Source organism: Triticum urartu, chromosome 4A, assembly GCF_056163025.1.
Source record: "Triticum urartu cultivar PI428250 chromosome 4A, HENAU_Tu73, whole genome shotgun sequence".
NCBI classification, from domain to species: Eukaryota; Viridiplantae; Streptophyta; class Magnoliopsida; order Poales; family Poaceae; genus Triticum; species Triticum urartu.
This window is the reverse complement of record NC_141876.1, coordinates 22645659-22663924: the sequence shown is the minus strand read 5'-3', so window position 1 is coordinate 22663924 and position 18266 is coordinate 22645659. Positions and strand designations below refer to the sequence as shown.

Genomic DNA, 18266 nt, shown 5'->3' with positions numbered 1-18266 from the left:
AATGAGTTAGTTGCAACATAATGTATTATGAAACAAGTAAAGAGACTTGTCGGTAATGAGATTGAACTAGGTATGAAGATACCAACGATCGAATCTCGGGAAAGTAACATACCGATGGACAAAGGGAATTATGTATGTTGTCATAACGGTTCGACCGATGGAGATCTTCGTAGAATATGTAGGAGCCAATATGGGCATCCAGGTTCCGCTATTGGTTATTAACCAGAGAGGTGTCTCGGTCATGTCTACACGGTTCTCAAACCCGTAGGGTCCGCACGCTTAACGGTCGTTGACGATATAGTGTTATATGAGTTATATGATTTGGTGACCGAATGTTGTTTGGAGTCCCGGTTGAGATCACTGACACGAGGAGGAGTCTTGAAATGTTCGAGAGGTAAAGATTGATATATAGGACAATGGTATTTGGACACTGGAAGTGTTTCGGGTGGTATCGGATACTTATCGGGTCACCGGAAGGGGTTTCGGACAGGCTCGATAGGTTATTAGGCCTTATGGGCCAAAAGGGGAAGAGCAAACCAACCCACAAGGGGCTGGTGCGCCCCTCTAACCTCTGCCCACGCACTAAAGGAGGGAGGAAAGGAAAGGGGAGGCTCCCTAAGGAAAGGGGGGCGCGGCTAGGCAGGTGCCCTAGGGCAGCCGCCGGCCACTTGGGGCGCCCTAGGGGCTGCCTCTCCTCCCCCCACCTATATATATGTGGGAGGGGGCGCCTAGCACACTACAAGATTATCTTAGCCATGTGCGGCGTCCCCTCCACCATTTACACCCCTGGTCATATTTTCGTAGTGCTTAGGCGAAGCCCTGCGTAGATAGCTTCACCATCACGCCGTCGTGCTGCCGGAACTCATGCACTACCTCGCCGATTTGCTGGATCAAGAAGGCGGCAGACGTCATCGAGCTGAACGTGTGCTGGACGCAGAGGTGTCGTGCGTTCAGTGCTCGATCGGTTGGAACATGAAGAAGTTCGACTACATCAACCGCGTTGTCAAACGCTTCTGCTTACGATCTACGAGGGTACGTAGACACACTCTCCCCTCTCATTGCAATGCATCACCATGGATAGATCTTGCGTGTGCGTAGAAACTTTTTTGTTTTCCATGCAACGTTTCCCAACAGTGGCATCCAAGCCAGGTCTATGCGTAGATGATATGCACGAGTAGAACACAAAGAGTTGTGGGCGGTGATAGTCATACTGCTTACCACCAACGTATTATTTTGATTCGGCGGTATTGTGAGATGAAGCGGCCCGGACCAACCTTACCTGTCCACGCATATGAGACCGGTTCCACCGACAGACATGCAACTAGTTCTGCATAAAGGTGGTTGGTGGGTGTCTGTGTCTCCTACTTTAGTTGAATCGAATTTGACTACGGTCGGTCCTTGAAGAAGGTTAAAAAAGCAAACTTGATGAAACACCATTGTGGTTTGTTGCCTAGGTAAGAACGGTTCTTGCTAGAAGCCCGTAGCAGCCACGTAAAACTTGCAACTACAAAGTAGAGGACGTCTAACTTGTTTTTGCAGGGCATGTTGTGATGTAATATATGTTGATGTATAAGATGGTCATGTTTTGTAATATCAACAACTGGCAGGAGCCTTAGGGTTGTCTCTTTATTGTATGAAGTGCAAGCGCCATATAATTGCTTCACTTTATAACTATGCGTTAGCGATAGTTGTAGAAGCAATAATTGGCATGACGACCTCAATGCAATGATGCTACGATGGAGATCAAGGTGTCCAGCCGGTGACGATGGAGATCATGATGATGTTTTGGAGATGGAGATCAAAAGCACAAGATGATGATGGCCATATCATGTCACATATTTTGATTGCGTGTAATGTTTATCCTTTATGCATCTTATTTTACTTAGAACGGTGGTAGCATTATAAGATGATCCCTTCACTAAATTTCAAGATAAAAGTGTTCTCCCCGAGTATGCACCGTTGCCAAAGTTCGTTGTTTCGAAGCACCACGTGATGATCGGCTGTGATAGACTCTACGTTCACATACAACGAGTGTAAGATAGTTTTGCACATGTAGAATACTTGGGTTAAACTTGACGAGCCTAGCATGTACAGACATGGTCTCGGGACACTAAAGACCGAAAGGTCAAACTTGAGTCATATAATAGATATGATCAACATGGTGAACACACTTGAGTCATATAATAGATATGATCAACATAGAGATGTTCACCATTGATGACTACCCCATCTCACGTGATGATCAGACATGGGTTAATTTATTTGGATCATGTATCACTTAAATAACTCGAGAGATGTTTATTCAAGTTGGAGTTCATTAGTAATTTGATTAATTGAACTTAAATTTATCATGAACTTAGTCTTAATAGTTTTTGCATATCTATGTTGTAGATCAAATAGCTCGCGATATAGCTCCCCTATTTTTGATATGTTCCTAGAGAAAACTAAGTTAAAAGATGATAGTGGCAATGATGCACACTGGGTCCATGATCTGAGGATTATCCTCATTGCTGCACAGAAGAATTATGTCGTTGATGCACTGCTAGGTGACAGACCTGTTGCAGGAGCAGATGCAGATGTTATGAACGTTTGGTAAGCTCGATATGATGACTACTTAATAGTTTATTGCCCCATGCTTTACGGCTTAGAACTGGGACTTCAAAAACGTTTTGAACGCCATGGAACATATGAGATGTTCCAAGAGCTAAAAATTGGTATTTCCGATTCATGCCCGTGTCGAGAGGTATGAGACCTCTCACAAGTATTTTGCCTACAAGATGAAGGAGAATAGCTCAGCGAGTGAGCATGTGCTCAGAATGTCAGAGTACTACAATCTCTTGAATCAAGTGGGAGTTAATCTTCCAGATTAGATAGTGATTGACAGAGTTCTCTAGTCACTATCACCAAGCTACTAGAACTTCATCATGAACTATAATATGCAAGAGATGACGAAAACGATACCCGAGATCTTCGCGATGCTGAAATCGGCGAAGGTAGAAATTAAAAAAGAGCATCAAGTGTTGATGATTGACAAGACCACTAGTTTCAAGAAAAAGGGCAAGGGAAAGAAAAGGAACTTCAAGAAGAATGGCAAGCAAGTTTCCACTCCTGGGATGAAGCCCAAAGCTAGACCCAAGCCTGAAACTAAGTGCTTCTACTGCAAAGAGAATGGTCACTGGAAGTGGGACTGCCCCAAATACTTGGCGGATAAGAAGGATGGCAAAGTGAACAAAGGTATATTTGATATACATGTTATTGATGTGTATCTTACTAGTGTTCATAGTAGCCCCTGGGTATTTGATACCGGTTCAGTTGCTAACATTAGTAACTCGAAACAGGAGTTGCAGAATGAACAGAGACTAGTTAATGGCGAGGTGACGATGTGTGTTGGAAGTGATTCCAAGGTTGATACGATCACCATCGCACACTCCCTCTACCTTCGGGATTAGTGTTGAATCATAATAAATGTTATTTGGTGTTTGCGTTGAGCATGAATATGATTAGATCATGTTTATTGCAATACAGTTATTCATTTAAGTCAGAGTAAAATTGTTGTTCTGTTCACATGAATAAAACCTTCTATGGTCATACACCCAATGTGAATAGTTTATTGAATCTCGATCGTAGTGATACACACATTCATAATATTGACGCCCAAAAAAAATGCAAAGTTGATAGTGATAGTGCAACATACTTGTGGCACTGCCGTTTAGGTCATATTGGTGTAAAGCGCATGAAGAAACTCCATGCAAATGGACTTTTGGAATCACTTGATTATGAATCATTTCATACTTGCGAACCGTGCCTCATGGGCAATATGACTAAAACTCCGTTCTCCGGAACAACGGAGCGATTTAATGACTTATTGGAAATAATACATACCGATGTATGCAGTCCGATGGGTGTTAAAGCACGCGGAAGGTATCGTTATTTTCTTACCTTCACAGATGATCTGAGTAGGTATGGGTATATCTACTTGATGAAACACAAGTTTGAAACATTTGAAAAGTTCAAAGAATTTCAGAGTGAAGTGGAGAATCATCATAATAAGAAAATAAAGTTTCTATGATCTGATCACAGAGGCGAATATTTGAGTTACGAGTTTGGCCTTCATTTAAAACAATGTGGAATAGTTTCACAACTCACGCCTCTTGGAACACCACAGCGTAATGATGTGTCCGAACATCGTAATCGTACTTTAATAGATATGGTGCATTCTATGATGTCTCTTACTGATTTGCCTTTATCATTGTGGGCTTATGCATTAGAGACACCCGCATTCACGTTAAATAGGGTACCGTCTAAATCCGTTGAGACGACATTGTATGAACTATGGTTTGGCAAGAAACCTAAGATATTGTTTCTTAAAGTTTGGGATTGCGACACTTATGTGAAAAGGCTTCAGCCTGATAAGCTCGAACCCAAATCGGAGAAGTGCGTCTTCATAGGATATCCTAAGGAAACAATTGGGTACACCTTCCACCACAGATCCGAAGGCAAGGTCTTTGTTGCCATGAATGGAATCCTTCTAGAGAAGGAGTTTCTCTCGAAAGAAGTGAGTGGGAGAAAAGTAGAACTTGATGAGGTAATTGTACCTTCTGTCAATTTGGAGAGTAGCACATCAGATAAATCCGTTCCCATGATGCCTACACCAACTAGAGAGAAAGCTAATGATGATGATCATAAAACTTCAGATCAAGTTACTACTAGACTTCGTAGGTCGAACAGAGCATGTTCCGCATCAGAGTGGTACGGTAATCCTGTCCTGAAAGTCATGTTATTAGACCATGGAGAACCTACGAACTATGAAGAAGCTATGATGAGCCCAGATTCTAATAAATGACTTGAGGCCATGAAATCTGAGATAGGATCCATGTATGAGAACAAAGTGTGGACTTTGGTGGACTTGCCCGATGATCGGCCAACCATTAAGGATAAATGGATCTTCAGGAGGAAGATAGACGCTGATGGTAATGTCACCATTTACAAAGCTCGACTTGTCGCAAAAAGTTTTCGACAAGTTCAAGGGGTTGGCTGCGATGAGACCTTCTCACCCGTAGCGATGCTTAAGTCAGTCCAAATCATGTTAGTAATTGTTGCATTTTATAATTATGAAATTTGGCAAATGGATGTCAAAACTGCGTTCCTTAATGGATTTTTTAAAGAAGAGTTGTATATGATGCAACCAGAAGGTTTTGTTTATCCTAAAGGTGCTAACAAAGTGTGCAAGCTCCAGTGATCCATCTATGGACTGGTGCAAGCTCCAGTGATCCATCTATGGACTGGTGCAAGCATCTCGAAGTTGGAATATACACTTTGATGAGGTGATCAAAGCATATGGTTTTATACATACTTATGGTGAATCCTGTATTTACAAGAAAGTGAGTGGGAGCTCTGTAGCATTTCTGATATTATATGTGGATAACATATTGTTGATTGGAAATGATATAGAATTTCCGGATAGCATAAAAGGATACTTGAATAAGATTTTTTTTCTATGAAAGACCTCGGTGAAGCTGCTTATACATTGGGCTTCAAGATCTGTAGGGATAGATCGAGACGCTTAATAGGACTTTTACAAAGTTCATACCTTGGCAAAGTTTTTTTTGAAGAATTTCAAAATAGACCAGTCAAAGAAAGAGTTCTTGCCTGTGTTACAAGGTGTGAAGTTGAGTAAGACTCAAAGCCCGACCACCGCAGAAGATAGAGAGAGAATGAAAGTCATTCACTATGTCTCAGCCATAGGTTCTATAAAGTATGCCGTGCTATGTACCAGACCTATTGTGTGCCTCCCCATGAGTTTGGCATGGGGTACAATAGTGATCCAGGAGTAGATAACTGGACAATGGTCAAAATTATCCTTGAAGAACTTAGGAAATATTTTCTCGGTTATGGAGGTGATAAAGAGTTCGTCGTAAAGAGTTACATCAATACAAGCTTTGACACCGATTCAGATGACTATGAGTATCAATCTGGATACATATTGAAAGTAGGAGCAATTAGTTAGAGTAGCTCCATACAGAGCATTGTAAACATAGAAATTTGCAAAATACACATAGATCTGAATGTGACAGACCCGTTGACTAAACTTCTCTCACAAGCAAAACATGATCACACCCTAATACTCTTTGGGAATTAATCACATGGTAATGTGAAATAGATTATTGACTCTAGTAAACTCTTTGGGTGTTGGTCACATGGCGATGTGAACTATGGCTGTTAATCGCATGGCGATGTGAACTAGATTATGGACTCTAGTGCAAGTGGGAGACTGATGAAAATATATATGCCCTAGAGGCAATAATAAAATATTTATTATCATATTTCCTAAATCATGATAAATGTTTATTAGTCATGCTAGAATTGTATTGACCAGAAACTTAAATACATGTGTGGATACATAAACAAATACCATGTCCCTAGTGAGCCTCTACTAGACTAGCTTGTTGATCAAATGGACATGCGTTGTCATTTGATAACGGGATCACATCATTAGGAGAATGATATTATGGACAAGACCAATCCGTTAGCTTAGCATATTGATCGTTCAGTTTATTGCTATTGATTTCTTCATGTCAAATACATATTCCTTTGACTATGAGATTATGCAATTCCCGGATACCGGAGGAATACCTTGTGAGCTATCAAACGTCACAACTTAACTGGGTGATCATAAAGATACTCTACAGGTATCTCCAAAGGTGTTTGTTGAGTTGGCATAGATCGAAATTAGGATTTGTCACTTCGAGAATTGAAGAGGTATCTCTGGGCCCTCTCAGTAATGCACATCATAAGACGCCTTGTAAGCAAAGTGACTAATGAGTTAGTTGCGAGATGATGTATTACGGAATGAGTAAAGAGACTTGTCGGTAACGAGATTGAACTAGGTATGAAGATACCGACGATCGAATCTCGGACAATTAACATACCGATGGACAAAGGGAATTACGTATGTTGTCATAATGGTTCAATCGATAAAGATTTTCGTAAAATATGTAGGAGCCAATATGGGCATCCAGGTTCCACTATTGGTTATTGACCAGAGAGGTGTCTCGGTCATGTCTACATAGTTCTCGAACCCGTAGGGTCCGCACGCTTAACGTTCGTTGACGATATAGTGTTATATGAGTTATATGATTCAGTGACCCAATGTTGTTCGGAGTCCCGGATGAGATCGCAAACATGACGAGGAGTCTCAAAATTGTCGAGAGGTAAAGATTGATATATAGGACTATGGTATTTGGACACCAAAAATATTTCAGGTGGTGCTGGATACTTATCAGGTCACTAGAAGGGGTTTCGAACAGCCCCGATAGGTTATTAGGCCTTATAGGCCAAAAGGGGAAGAGCACACCAGCCCAAAAGGGGCTGGTGCGCCCCTCTAACCCCTGCCCACGCACCAAAGGAGGAAGGGAAGGAAAGGGAGGCGCCCTGAGGTAGCCATCTCCCTTTCCTTTCCCCCTCATGTTCAAATAAGGAAAGGGGCGGCTAGGCAGGTGCCTTAGGGCAGCCGTCGGCCACTTGGGGCGTCCTATGGCATGCCTCTCCTCCCTCATCTATATATATGTGGGAGGGGGTGCCTAGCACACTACAAGATTATCTTAGCCGTATGTGACGCCCCCCTCCACCGTTTACACCTCCGGTCATATTTTCGAAGTGCTTAGGCGAAGCCTTGCAGAGATAGCTTCATCATCACGTCGTCGTGTTGCCGGAACTCATCCACTACCTCGCTGTCTTGCTAGATCAAGAAGGCAGAGGACGTCATCGAGCTGAACGTGTGCTGAACGCGGAGGTACCATATGTTCGATGCTCGATCGGTTGGAACGCGAAGAAAATTCGACTACATCAACCACGTTGTCAAACGCTTTCGCTTACGATCTACGAGGGTACGTAGACACACTCTCCCCTCTCGTTGCTATGCAACACCATGGATAGATCTTGCGTGTGCGTAGAATTTAATTTTGTTTCCCATGCAATGTTTCCCAACACAAACTGCCATCGACTGGCTGGCCTTTTCCTTGACGCTTCAATCGTGCATTCGCTCCCACATGATAGTAGGTGTTTCTAACACTTAAAAATATCATAATATTTAGTAAACAAAATAAGCTAGAAACTTATTTCTTATAATGAGGAACCTTGAAAAAGATCCAGTGTACTAAAAAACAGGGTTCCCCCGAGCACACCAAGATGGGCCTTCCAAGGAAAAACTTCACGAACTTTACGAAGTTAAGTTATGGCTGAAGTTGAAGAAACTTGGCCTCGTCTGCTAGTTTATGCTACGAGCCAATCAAACAAATCATAAATCGTTCACAAGAACAGAAGAGCTCCGAGCACGACACATGTGGCAAAGCTAAAAGAACGGTGGCACCTCGATGCTTTCCCATGCACATCCAAAGCCTCCGGGCAAGGCTACCTCGAGTTTAGGGCATCTACAACGGTGCTATCTTAAGAGTATCATATAAGATAAATGATAAAGTGGAAGAGAGATAACTCATAAAAAAAGACTTGTCTTCTCTTATTTAAGATAAAACAAGAGATGATATCTTAGCACAATATGTGTCACCACGTTTTTAGAAATAACTAGTTATAAAGATAAGACTAAGAAATGACCCATTGTAGACATTTTTTTGTTATCTCTTAATTAGATAGATTTAAGATAAGATTATTTTATCAACCATGGTACATGCCCTTAAACGGCTGGGTTAAGTAAATTGAATTTGCCAATGACACATTTAATGCTAAACATGGCCATGCCCGACCGGGCATTAAATGTCAGGCAGGCTACGTATTTTGGGGGAATGATGGTGCTTTTGTAGAGCGGTATCGCGATACACGTGATAAGGCGGGCAGCTGATCAGGGTGACAAGACTACATAGGGCCTCTTTTTGACTATGGCCCTGACGCCTTGACAAGAGTTGCAACATCCATCAACTACGAGACGCTGACGTGTCCAGAGCGACGCCAACGAGCAGGTGTGTATCTCGACTAGAGATACATGGGATTCGGTCGACCATTTACTTGCCACTCTTGGCAAATTCCATGGAGGACACATGAGTAATAAAGACTATCGTAACATTTTTACCTTTTTACTTAAAGAGCCATTGTTATTGTTTGTCGACGTGTGATCAGTCCTTCCCTTGGATCAGTCCCTTCTACTGGCCGAGCAGGATGGCATTTTTACCTTTCTACCTTTTTAGTTAAAGGGCCTTTGTTATTGTTGACAAATGTAATACGTAATGAAAAAAAATGGCATGATATAATTCACATATAAGATGATTGGTTGAGCAAGATGGCATTGCAAAATTTACATATATGATGCCTGGCTAAATAAGATGGCGTTGCATAATTCACATATATGATAAAGAAACTAAACAGATGATATTCACACAAAGCATGTCTAAACTAAGCAGATGACATATTTGATGTATAAAGTAAGTAATGTAAGACACCATATGCATGATATGACCAATATCAGCATGCCAAGTTAGAACGAAGACCTCAGGGGATAAATAGGAGTGGTCTTCTCCTTCTGAATCCCCCTCAGAACAGTTATCTTCCTCTTGATTACAATCTAAAATGGATGGGGGGTCCCGAACTCTATACAAGGACAGGACCATGGCCAGTAGAAGGGATTGATCCAAAAACTTCGGATCTAGCTTTTGGAGAAAAGCTAGGAAGAGGAAGAAGAGAAGGGTGCTCGGGGTAGCTATGCTCCCACCCAAGCACTACCAAAGCTAGGTGCGAGCACTCAGCTCCAGCTTGTAGCTCATTTGTTCATCATCCATCAAACACACATAAAACAAGAGTAGGGTATTACACCTACGGGTGGCCTAAACCTGGGTAACTGCTTGTTCATTAGTTTATAGGAAGCTGTGAGAATTTGTGAGTGTTTTAGCCCCTGGCCAAACAACTAAAAGGGGGTCTCCTTTGATCGCTGATCTCGACGATCACACGTCGACAAACAATAACAAAGAAAAGTATTCAGGCAGAACTGGTAAAAAATAAGTTACTGTGAAAGAACATCTTCTAATTACTAAAGAGTGCATAGCCAGATTTAATAACCTGATCTAGTTGCTTCCAGGACTCGGCACATCTAGAATCATTAGGAATTCTATTGATCACTTTAACTGCACAAAGAGCTCCAGTGTTCCTATATTTAAATGGCAGTAACCCAGCATTCAGAATTTAACATGAATAGACGCAATGATATACGGGATTACACTTCCATACCTGTTGGTAGCTTCATATACATCACCAAATGTACCACTACCTATAAGTTTTCTCTTTTGCCATTGACCAGCTACTAAGGACATTTCAACTTTTGGAGCGGCGGGTTGGTTGCTGAGAGTTGTTTTCACTTGGCTTATAGCACTGGGAGGAAGTGGTAAGGGGTGAAAGTACAAGGTGCCTTCAGCACGTGAAATATGGTCTCCTGGGGATAACATTGGGTGCAAAGCTGATTGAGGGGCATTGGTATTCCTTGGCGTAAGAGAAGGACTTTTCAATGCCCTTGACCAAGGAGATCCCTCTGGATTCCATTTATATGTTTCAGGTAAAGAGTGATGAGATGATGGAGCTGACCACGATTGTGGACTTGGAGCAGATGATGTAGTAGATGAAAAGTTCATTGCTTCAGCTGCAATATTATCCTGTAACTTTTCAGCAATTGACATTCTGTTGTTACTAGGCATAGTCAGCTTTGTATCGTCTGGGTATAAATCCATATGCTGAGGAGACCCCTGCATGATCCGATTTTTCACCCTGTGTAACCATCAGACATGTAAGCATCAGGAAATAAATGTGAGTAATATAGAAAAGTTTTGCTGGCAAAATATGGTGTGCACATTTTACTTGTGGGAAAATGCGGTAAAGAACATAATATTTGCTTTTCGTGCAGGGGGGCGGGGGAGGGGGAGGGGGGTAAATAGCCTACCCGCTGTCAGCAAACTTTGTATCTTCCTCGGTCCCGTTTACCCCACGCTGTTTTTGTAGAATTTCATGACATTTACTTGATGAGCTATTGACTTGGGTCTTTGTTTCGTTATCTTCCTCAACCCAATCTACCCTTTTTACGTAGCCGTAACTAGGAAACCTTGAATGCTTGCGAATGGTGTCCTTGAACACAGACTCTGCCGCACTTTTGTCAGGTTCCTCAGCACCCTCGGCTGCCCCAATTATTCTGCTCGTCTCTCTTGGTGGCAATAACGAAAAAACATTTTGGTGATAACTCACCTCGGTGCTGGTCTCTCTTAGTCCTCTAGGTGGACTAATTCGCCGCAATTGGTCGTATGATGTTTTAAAAATAGTCATCGGTGGCACCTCATCTGCCAGCTCAGAGACAGAGCTTATCTGCATCTGCAACAAAATTAAAAAGAAGGCACACTATTACATACTTCTATATTTCCCATGTCGTGTGCGTCTGGGATGTATATACCAACTTATCAAATGGAACTTCTGGTACCAACAAAACATATGCAATTGTCAGTAGAATTAACGATGATTTATTGTTCTGAAAAGAAGCAAAAGCTTTGCTTTTTTATTGGCTAATTAAGGACTTTAAATGTATAAGAACCCCAGCGGGTCTGGCCAGAAGGAAACAAATGCTATGTACAAAACACGAGTGACACAAAATGCCTAATCTCGTGGCACCAGGCTACACAAATGCTTGGTTCCTGCATTAACGATTATGACTTATGTAGTACTAGTATACATCTTACTGGTCGCTGCATTTCATTGTCCTTTTGTTTAGTGCTTGTAACATAAACCATTTTATCAATATATTTATAGTCTCAGTTTGTGGTTGTTGAATTATGATTTGTTGTGCTTATTTTATAACTAACTGTGAAAAATTGGAAACAAAGTATACAAAATCGGGTCAAACAAAAACTATAAAACAGGAAAAAACGAGTGGGACAAACAGATTATGAGAATCCACCACAATGCAAAATGCAACAATAAAATAGTGCCCTTTCTTACTTATGTTGGTTATGCCTACTAATATCGAACATAAGCAATTTTAACTGCATCATGGTATTCATGTTTTGCTAGAACAATTGCAATAGCTGCTCTACCTAATTACTCCATATTTATGTGACGTTCGTAGTCTAAGTCAAATTGACTGTCAATTTCACCAACAAAACATAAATAGGTGCCTGAAAATTATACTCCCTCTGTAAAGAAATATAAGAGCGTTTAGATCACTAGGGAGTACCATAGAATACTTATGTGGAAAAAGTTCACGATGGTATATTTGTATGACACATGACTAATGTTTTATTTGTCAAATTAGTAGTCGAAGTAGACCATGAAATACAAGGATGCTATGCAGAAGGAATGGAGGGAGTAATATATACATACATATATATATATATATATATATATATATATATATAGTTATCAGGATCACAAAATGCAACCGATGAAGATCCTTTTCTCTTATTTTGGCTTAATGGATGAGTGTGGTTTTTGTGCACCCACGAACTTTGCACCCCCGGTGCATCCATGATAAAAAACTAACAAAACATATAAAAAAATCTGAAACTTTGTGGATGTGATTATGACCAAATGTTTTGGGTGCTTGCAAAATTTCGTGGCCAAATGATATCCGAAGAGCTCTGTACAAAAAAACAAAGTTTGTGCTGAAACATGTGGACAGTAAACTTGGGTGCAGAGCATCATTTGTATTTCGTTTTGTATGGAGATCATTTGGTGTTTTTGGCGACCAAACTTTGCAAGCTCCTAACACATTTGCTCATAATCACATCCACGAAGTTTCAGGATTTTTTGATATTTTTCTTTTTTTTTTCAAACTTACTGTTCACTTTGTGGGTGCACCAAAGTTGGGGTGCAGCCACTACTTTCCCTTAATGGATACTCTCTCTCTCTCTCTCTCTCTCTCTCTCTCTTCCAGTTTGTAAGGCTAGTCATAGTGGGAGTAACTTAGGTAGTAACATAACACATCCCAAGACAAAATTGCGTATGTGGCATCAAGTTAATGAGGAGAGAGATGCTTGTGGTAACATAATATGTTACTGTAACATAACACACCCCAAGGTAAAATAGGTCTATATCTCAATTAATGAAGGCTTGCATGTTACCATCCATATGTTACTACCCATTATGAAGGTAGACTAGGTAGTAATATAGACTAGTAACATAATGCATGTTACTAGTCTAAGTTACTCCCCATTATGACGAGCCTAAGGCTTAATTCAAAAATCTCACCAATCAAGGTAGATGGTGAGTGGCGGAATATTTTTTGTAATTTGCGAAAGTACTCAATTAATGCAATCATTTTCCTCAAAATTTTGTGTTTACCAATGCATGTATGCATGACCAATAAATCACCAAGAACTTTTACATGCATTGGTAAGTTTTCTCTTAATCTGTACATGGAGCGATTTAGTGCACCTTACTATCTGAACATGTGATGAGAAACAATCAAATTGAGACTTTTAAAACGGAAAAATTAAAAAATTTAGATAAGCCCTATAAACTGGAAGGGGGCAGTATGATAAATAATGGAACACTTAAGTATTACTTGTCTATAAATCAGTAGTTAAGGCTAAAAGCTAAGTTTTGGAAGAACTCACCTCAGAGCTTGCCTTAAGTGCACCTTTATGCGGATCATCTTCCTACAAAAGAAGTAACCATATTTCACCGTATCCACAGACTGGGAAATAAAAGTTAAGCAAAGACAGTTTTTCTATTTTCAAGTGGATGCTAAATATCAACCCGAAAAATAACTATTTTTAAATCAGCCAAAAACCCAGGGTACACAATCTCTTAAATATAAGGTTGATGGAGGACGTCTTGTTCCTCAATATAACATTACCTGCGGTGTTGACGATCTAGTACCGACATGTTCAATAGGACCATCCGTAGTGTCAGGGAGCCGAGCGATTATATGCTCTGTAACCGGTCTTTTCAATGGGTTGGACTCTATGCACTCTATTCCTATCTCAGCGCATACTCGTATTTGCTCCAATTGTATGTCCTTATGTGATTGCTCCAATCTGATGCTCCAACTTTCAAGTATCTGTGAATTGAATGTGTGATTCAAGGAAATATTATTGTATATTGTATATGTGCTTTAATATACTTCCTTCATTCCCTTATAAAAGTCCACTTCATATTTTTATATCTGACTTTAACCATTAATTCTACCAACAAAAAATGAGTTATATGCCAGAAAAAGTATGGCATTATATGCATATTTCAAAGAACTTTCCGATGATATACTTTTTATGACATATAATTCACATTTTCTTGACCAAAATTGGAAGTCAAAGTTCGACACGAAAAACGAAGTAGCCTTGTATAAGGGAGTGGAGGGAGTACTATGCCAAAACACCATGCTGAAGTGTGCCGGTTAGCTCAGCTAAGGAAGATTATTTGACACCCAATTAAAAAGTTTGAGATAATTTTAAATGAGACTTGATGGTACATACTCCACTGCCCATGCAACTTGGTCATTACATATAAGTTCTTTCACATTTGTCAATAATGGTAGACATGCAGGATTTTATTTTGTAACCAGTTTTATTAAAAACATCATATGTATGAAGACACACAACATCTACTGAAGATCTACTAAAGACTAGTAATGGAGCTTTAAGATCAACAAAGTCACCAGTCATCTGCTATCAATGGGATCATCGCCCTTACTAAAAGAATAAGCCGTATTACCGAGACACAAGTAGTCAAACATATGGTTTGATCCTTGGTAGGTCAGGGATAAAACAATCATTCTAATCATCCAACCGATAGTTAGTTTTATTTTTAGAAATAGTTACTTACACGATGGACTAAGTATACTGAGGCATTTTTACTTCTATTTTCACTTGATTTTCATGTAGTACTCGCAACGTTTTTTCTAGAGACTACACTCACTTTATTTGCATTGAACGTTGTTTCTATATTTTTTTTCATATGGACATTTTGCTATTTGATATGCTAGCTAAGATATCAAACAACATCCTACAAAAAAATGAACTTCATTGTGGACCTCTTGTTGCTAAATTTACCACGTTATACTGATGTTAAAATTGCAATTTCCATTGCTAAATATGATGTAATGTGGCAACAGTTTACATATTATTCACCTTTAAAAATGTGTTGTTGTGTAGTTTACTATAAAGAGTGCTGCTATCCATGCAACATCTATGAAAAAATTATATCAAAACTAATTATAACAACTTAAAACTAAATTAAAATCAAGCCTTTATCTTACAAATGCAATATAAATATTCTTACATCCTCAACAGCTTCATAACCCCTTTTTCCAGTCAGTATCTCCATAATTATAACACCAAGACTGTACAAGTCCAACCGGTATGTGATTTCACGGCTACCGAATTCTGGTGGCAAATATCCCCTTCATGAAATTAATATTGATCCAATTAGTTAATGAGAAAAGTGTGGATATACAATCATAGCATAGAAAGAATGAGATTTCAAGAGGCTTAGCCAGCTTACAGTGTTCCAGCTATTTTTGTTGTAAAAGCGCGACTTTGCTTTTCATCAAAACACCTTGATAAACCAAAGTCCGCAATTTTGGGAGACATGTTATCATCCAACAAAATATTTGGAGGTTTAAGATCCAAGTGAAGAATTCGATTTTTGTGGAGGTAGTGTAGTCCCTTGCAAATCCCATTGATTATTTGGTAGCGCGTTCTCCAGTCAAGTCCACTAGATGCATCTATGAAAGAGGGAAGAGAAAGGCATTCTAGTAACCTTACATCTTTGAATGGCACCACACATGGTAGGTCTTATACCATTAAACTAAAAGGTAAATATGCAAACTGAACTTTATGTGCCACATGATCTTACCAGTGATATAATTATCAAGAGTTCCATTATCCAGGTACTCAAAGCAGAGTAACCTTTGTCGTACATCCGCGATGACAAATTTTCCGTTGTAGCTTTCCGCTCTCCCTTGTGAATCAGCACAATATCCAATAAATCGTACCACATTTTTGTGATTCACCTTTATCAGACATTCAACCTCTCGTTGGAATTCTTTCTCACACATATGTGTATTGGATAGCCTCTTCACAGCAATGACTGCCCCATTCTCAAGCATTCCCTACATTCTCAGCGCCTTGTATCAACTAAAATCTCAAAATCAACTGTGGTTAAAACTGTCATTGTTGAGAGTTGTCATACCTTATAGACCACTGCATATCCACCTCTGCCAATTTCCCGCTCATCAGAAAACCCATTAGTGATATCTTCCAGGAGTGATAATGGCAAGGCCTTCGGTTCTGCCTTTTCATCATGTAGCATGTACTCCAGGTCGCTTTGTGTAGGAGTTGTATGCCGATGCATTTGCAATTATATGGCTTGATACCCCGGAAGTGCAACTAAGAGTAACCTTATTAAACTATTGCTAGTGCACACATGAAATGTATAATCAACATAAAATCGTTCTAACTTCTAAGTGGCCAGAAAATAGTTGAAAGGTAAAAAAAAAGTTTGAATAAAAACAACCGACGGCCAAGCGACTGTTTTCCTTGTGTGAGTAGAAGCGAAATAACAACTTGGTTTGAAACGTAAATCTTTCAGAAGAGGAACAAGTTCGGCAAGACGACCAAGAACAAGAAAGTGCTTTTTTTCTGTGGGGGCGATTTTGAAAGACTTCTATCCTATTTATTTGATCACCTCTTGGGACGCATTCCAATCTTATTCCAGCGGTAGACTGGATTTTCTCATATTTTTCTCATCTTGTAGTTGTAGGAGTTATAGTAAAACCCCTCGCAAAAAAAAAGGAGTTATAGTAAAACAATAACAAGATTGCACAACCATCTTGTCTTGCCTTGGGCCAAACGTTGGGAGTTGTTCGTTCATAAGAATAACACTCCTCTAACGAATAAGAAAAACCTTTTCTATCGAGTTCACCACCTGATAACTCCACAGTTACACTTGTTTCGTGTTCAATCCCACAAAATCAACCTCTAAAAGAACCTTTAAAACGAACAGACTCCCTCAAACAAAAATATTGTGCAGAGCCATGGTGCACCGGCACCTACCTTCAAGGCACACATTTGCTGGATCCTTTTCCCGGAATTTGTGCATGACATTTACAGTAAAATATGGTTTAGAAGGCCTACACTGATAAAACCTACTGCGTGCTAGCAATATAGTACTAGGAATAAAATAGCTAACTCTACTCCCTGTGCATGTACTGTTCGGTTGAGCCATGGTTCTAAACCTCCTCTCTCCTCCCTCAAAAGTACAGTAGTACTGTGCATAGAGAAGACCGTGGGATCAACATTTAAGCCGTTTAAAGTGATCTGCAAAGTACTGAATGAATGATGGCAACCTAAGGCAATAACAGTTCTTTTTAATCCCGAATTAAACCTCCAGAATCTTCGTCGGATGAAGTCAACTCGTGCGCAGACCGAAGAACTAAGCAGGCGGATGCTCGCTGAACCAAAAAGGTCCAATATTTCTTCGGTGTAGAAGGATAACACCCGGGCATGAATCTCCGTCTAGGCAAATCCAAGAACAATGATGAGCAGAGTGAGTAGAATGGTCGTCTAACCACGATCTGCCCAGCAGATCTAGAAAACTTCCGGTAAGAATGAATATATAGCTAAACTCCCAAACGATAGAATCAGAGAACTTGACAAAACTGAAATCGGTTGCGAGCTAGTTCATCCGAGAAAGAGACATAAGATGCTCATATAGATCTGCGAGAAATTATGGCAGAATTTGCAAACCTGGTCGAGTGGTTGACGCAGTGAAGCTAACCCTGGTTAGTGGGGACCTGGATGCCAAGGGTAGGAGTCATGCCCTGGGAGGTGCTATTGATCCGACACATAACCACTTGGTTCTTCTTGTAATCTGAACTTCAGCCACTTGCCTCTTTGTTTATTCTTTTGTTAATTAAAACTCATAGTTGGCTTTGATTCCTTCAACACATGGGCATAATATGGCAGCCAGTCAATTAGTCTCTATCCCCACCAACCAAACACCGTAAGCCATAGCAATTGAAATACTACTGTGGGTCACATCTTGACAGGTACCAGTTGATTTGTTTATAGAGGTTGGGTTGCAGGAATGAGGTACTCCCTCCGTCCGAAAATTTTTATCCCAAACTTATTGCTTAAATGGATGAGACAAAAAAATTCGAACGTAGGGAGTAGCTACGAGAGGAACTCCAAAGAAGAGCCGGAGAGAGTGGATGTAAAAGAAGCTGCAAGCCGGAACATTGGGAAACCAGTGCTCGTGCTCGCTGTCTCACAGATGCAAGCTGCAAGCCG

General features: G+C 40.3%; 1 protein-coding gene across 5 annotated transcripts in view; it reads right to left on the bottom strand.

Moving 5' to 3' along the window:
* LOC125529832 (uncharacterized) overlaps positions 1–17862 on the bottom strand; it is a 30952-nt gene extending 13090 nt beyond the window's left edge. The window contains exons 1-11 of one of the 5 annotated variants that reach the window (XM_087517576.1): positions 17724–17862; positions 17362–17492; positions 16168–16364; positions 15832–16087; positions 15478–15700; positions 15256–15376; positions 13835–14038; positions 13593–13634; positions 10934–11355; positions 10231–10761; positions 10063–10150 (exon numbers count right to left, since the gene is read on the bottom strand). In XM_087517576.1, coding sequence (XP_087373702.1) covers positions 10063–10150; positions 10231–10761; positions 10934–11355; positions 13593–13634; positions 13835–14038; positions 15256–15376; positions 15478–15700; positions 15832–16087; positions 16168–16329 — 2049 coding nt within the window. In that variant the 5' untranslated portion in view covers positions 16330–16364; positions 17362–17492; positions 17724–17862. The other 4 variants (XM_087517573.1, XM_087517575.1, XM_087517577.1 and 1 more) reach the window with 4 other exon arrangements.
* Positions 17863–18266: the final 404 nt, after the last annotated feature.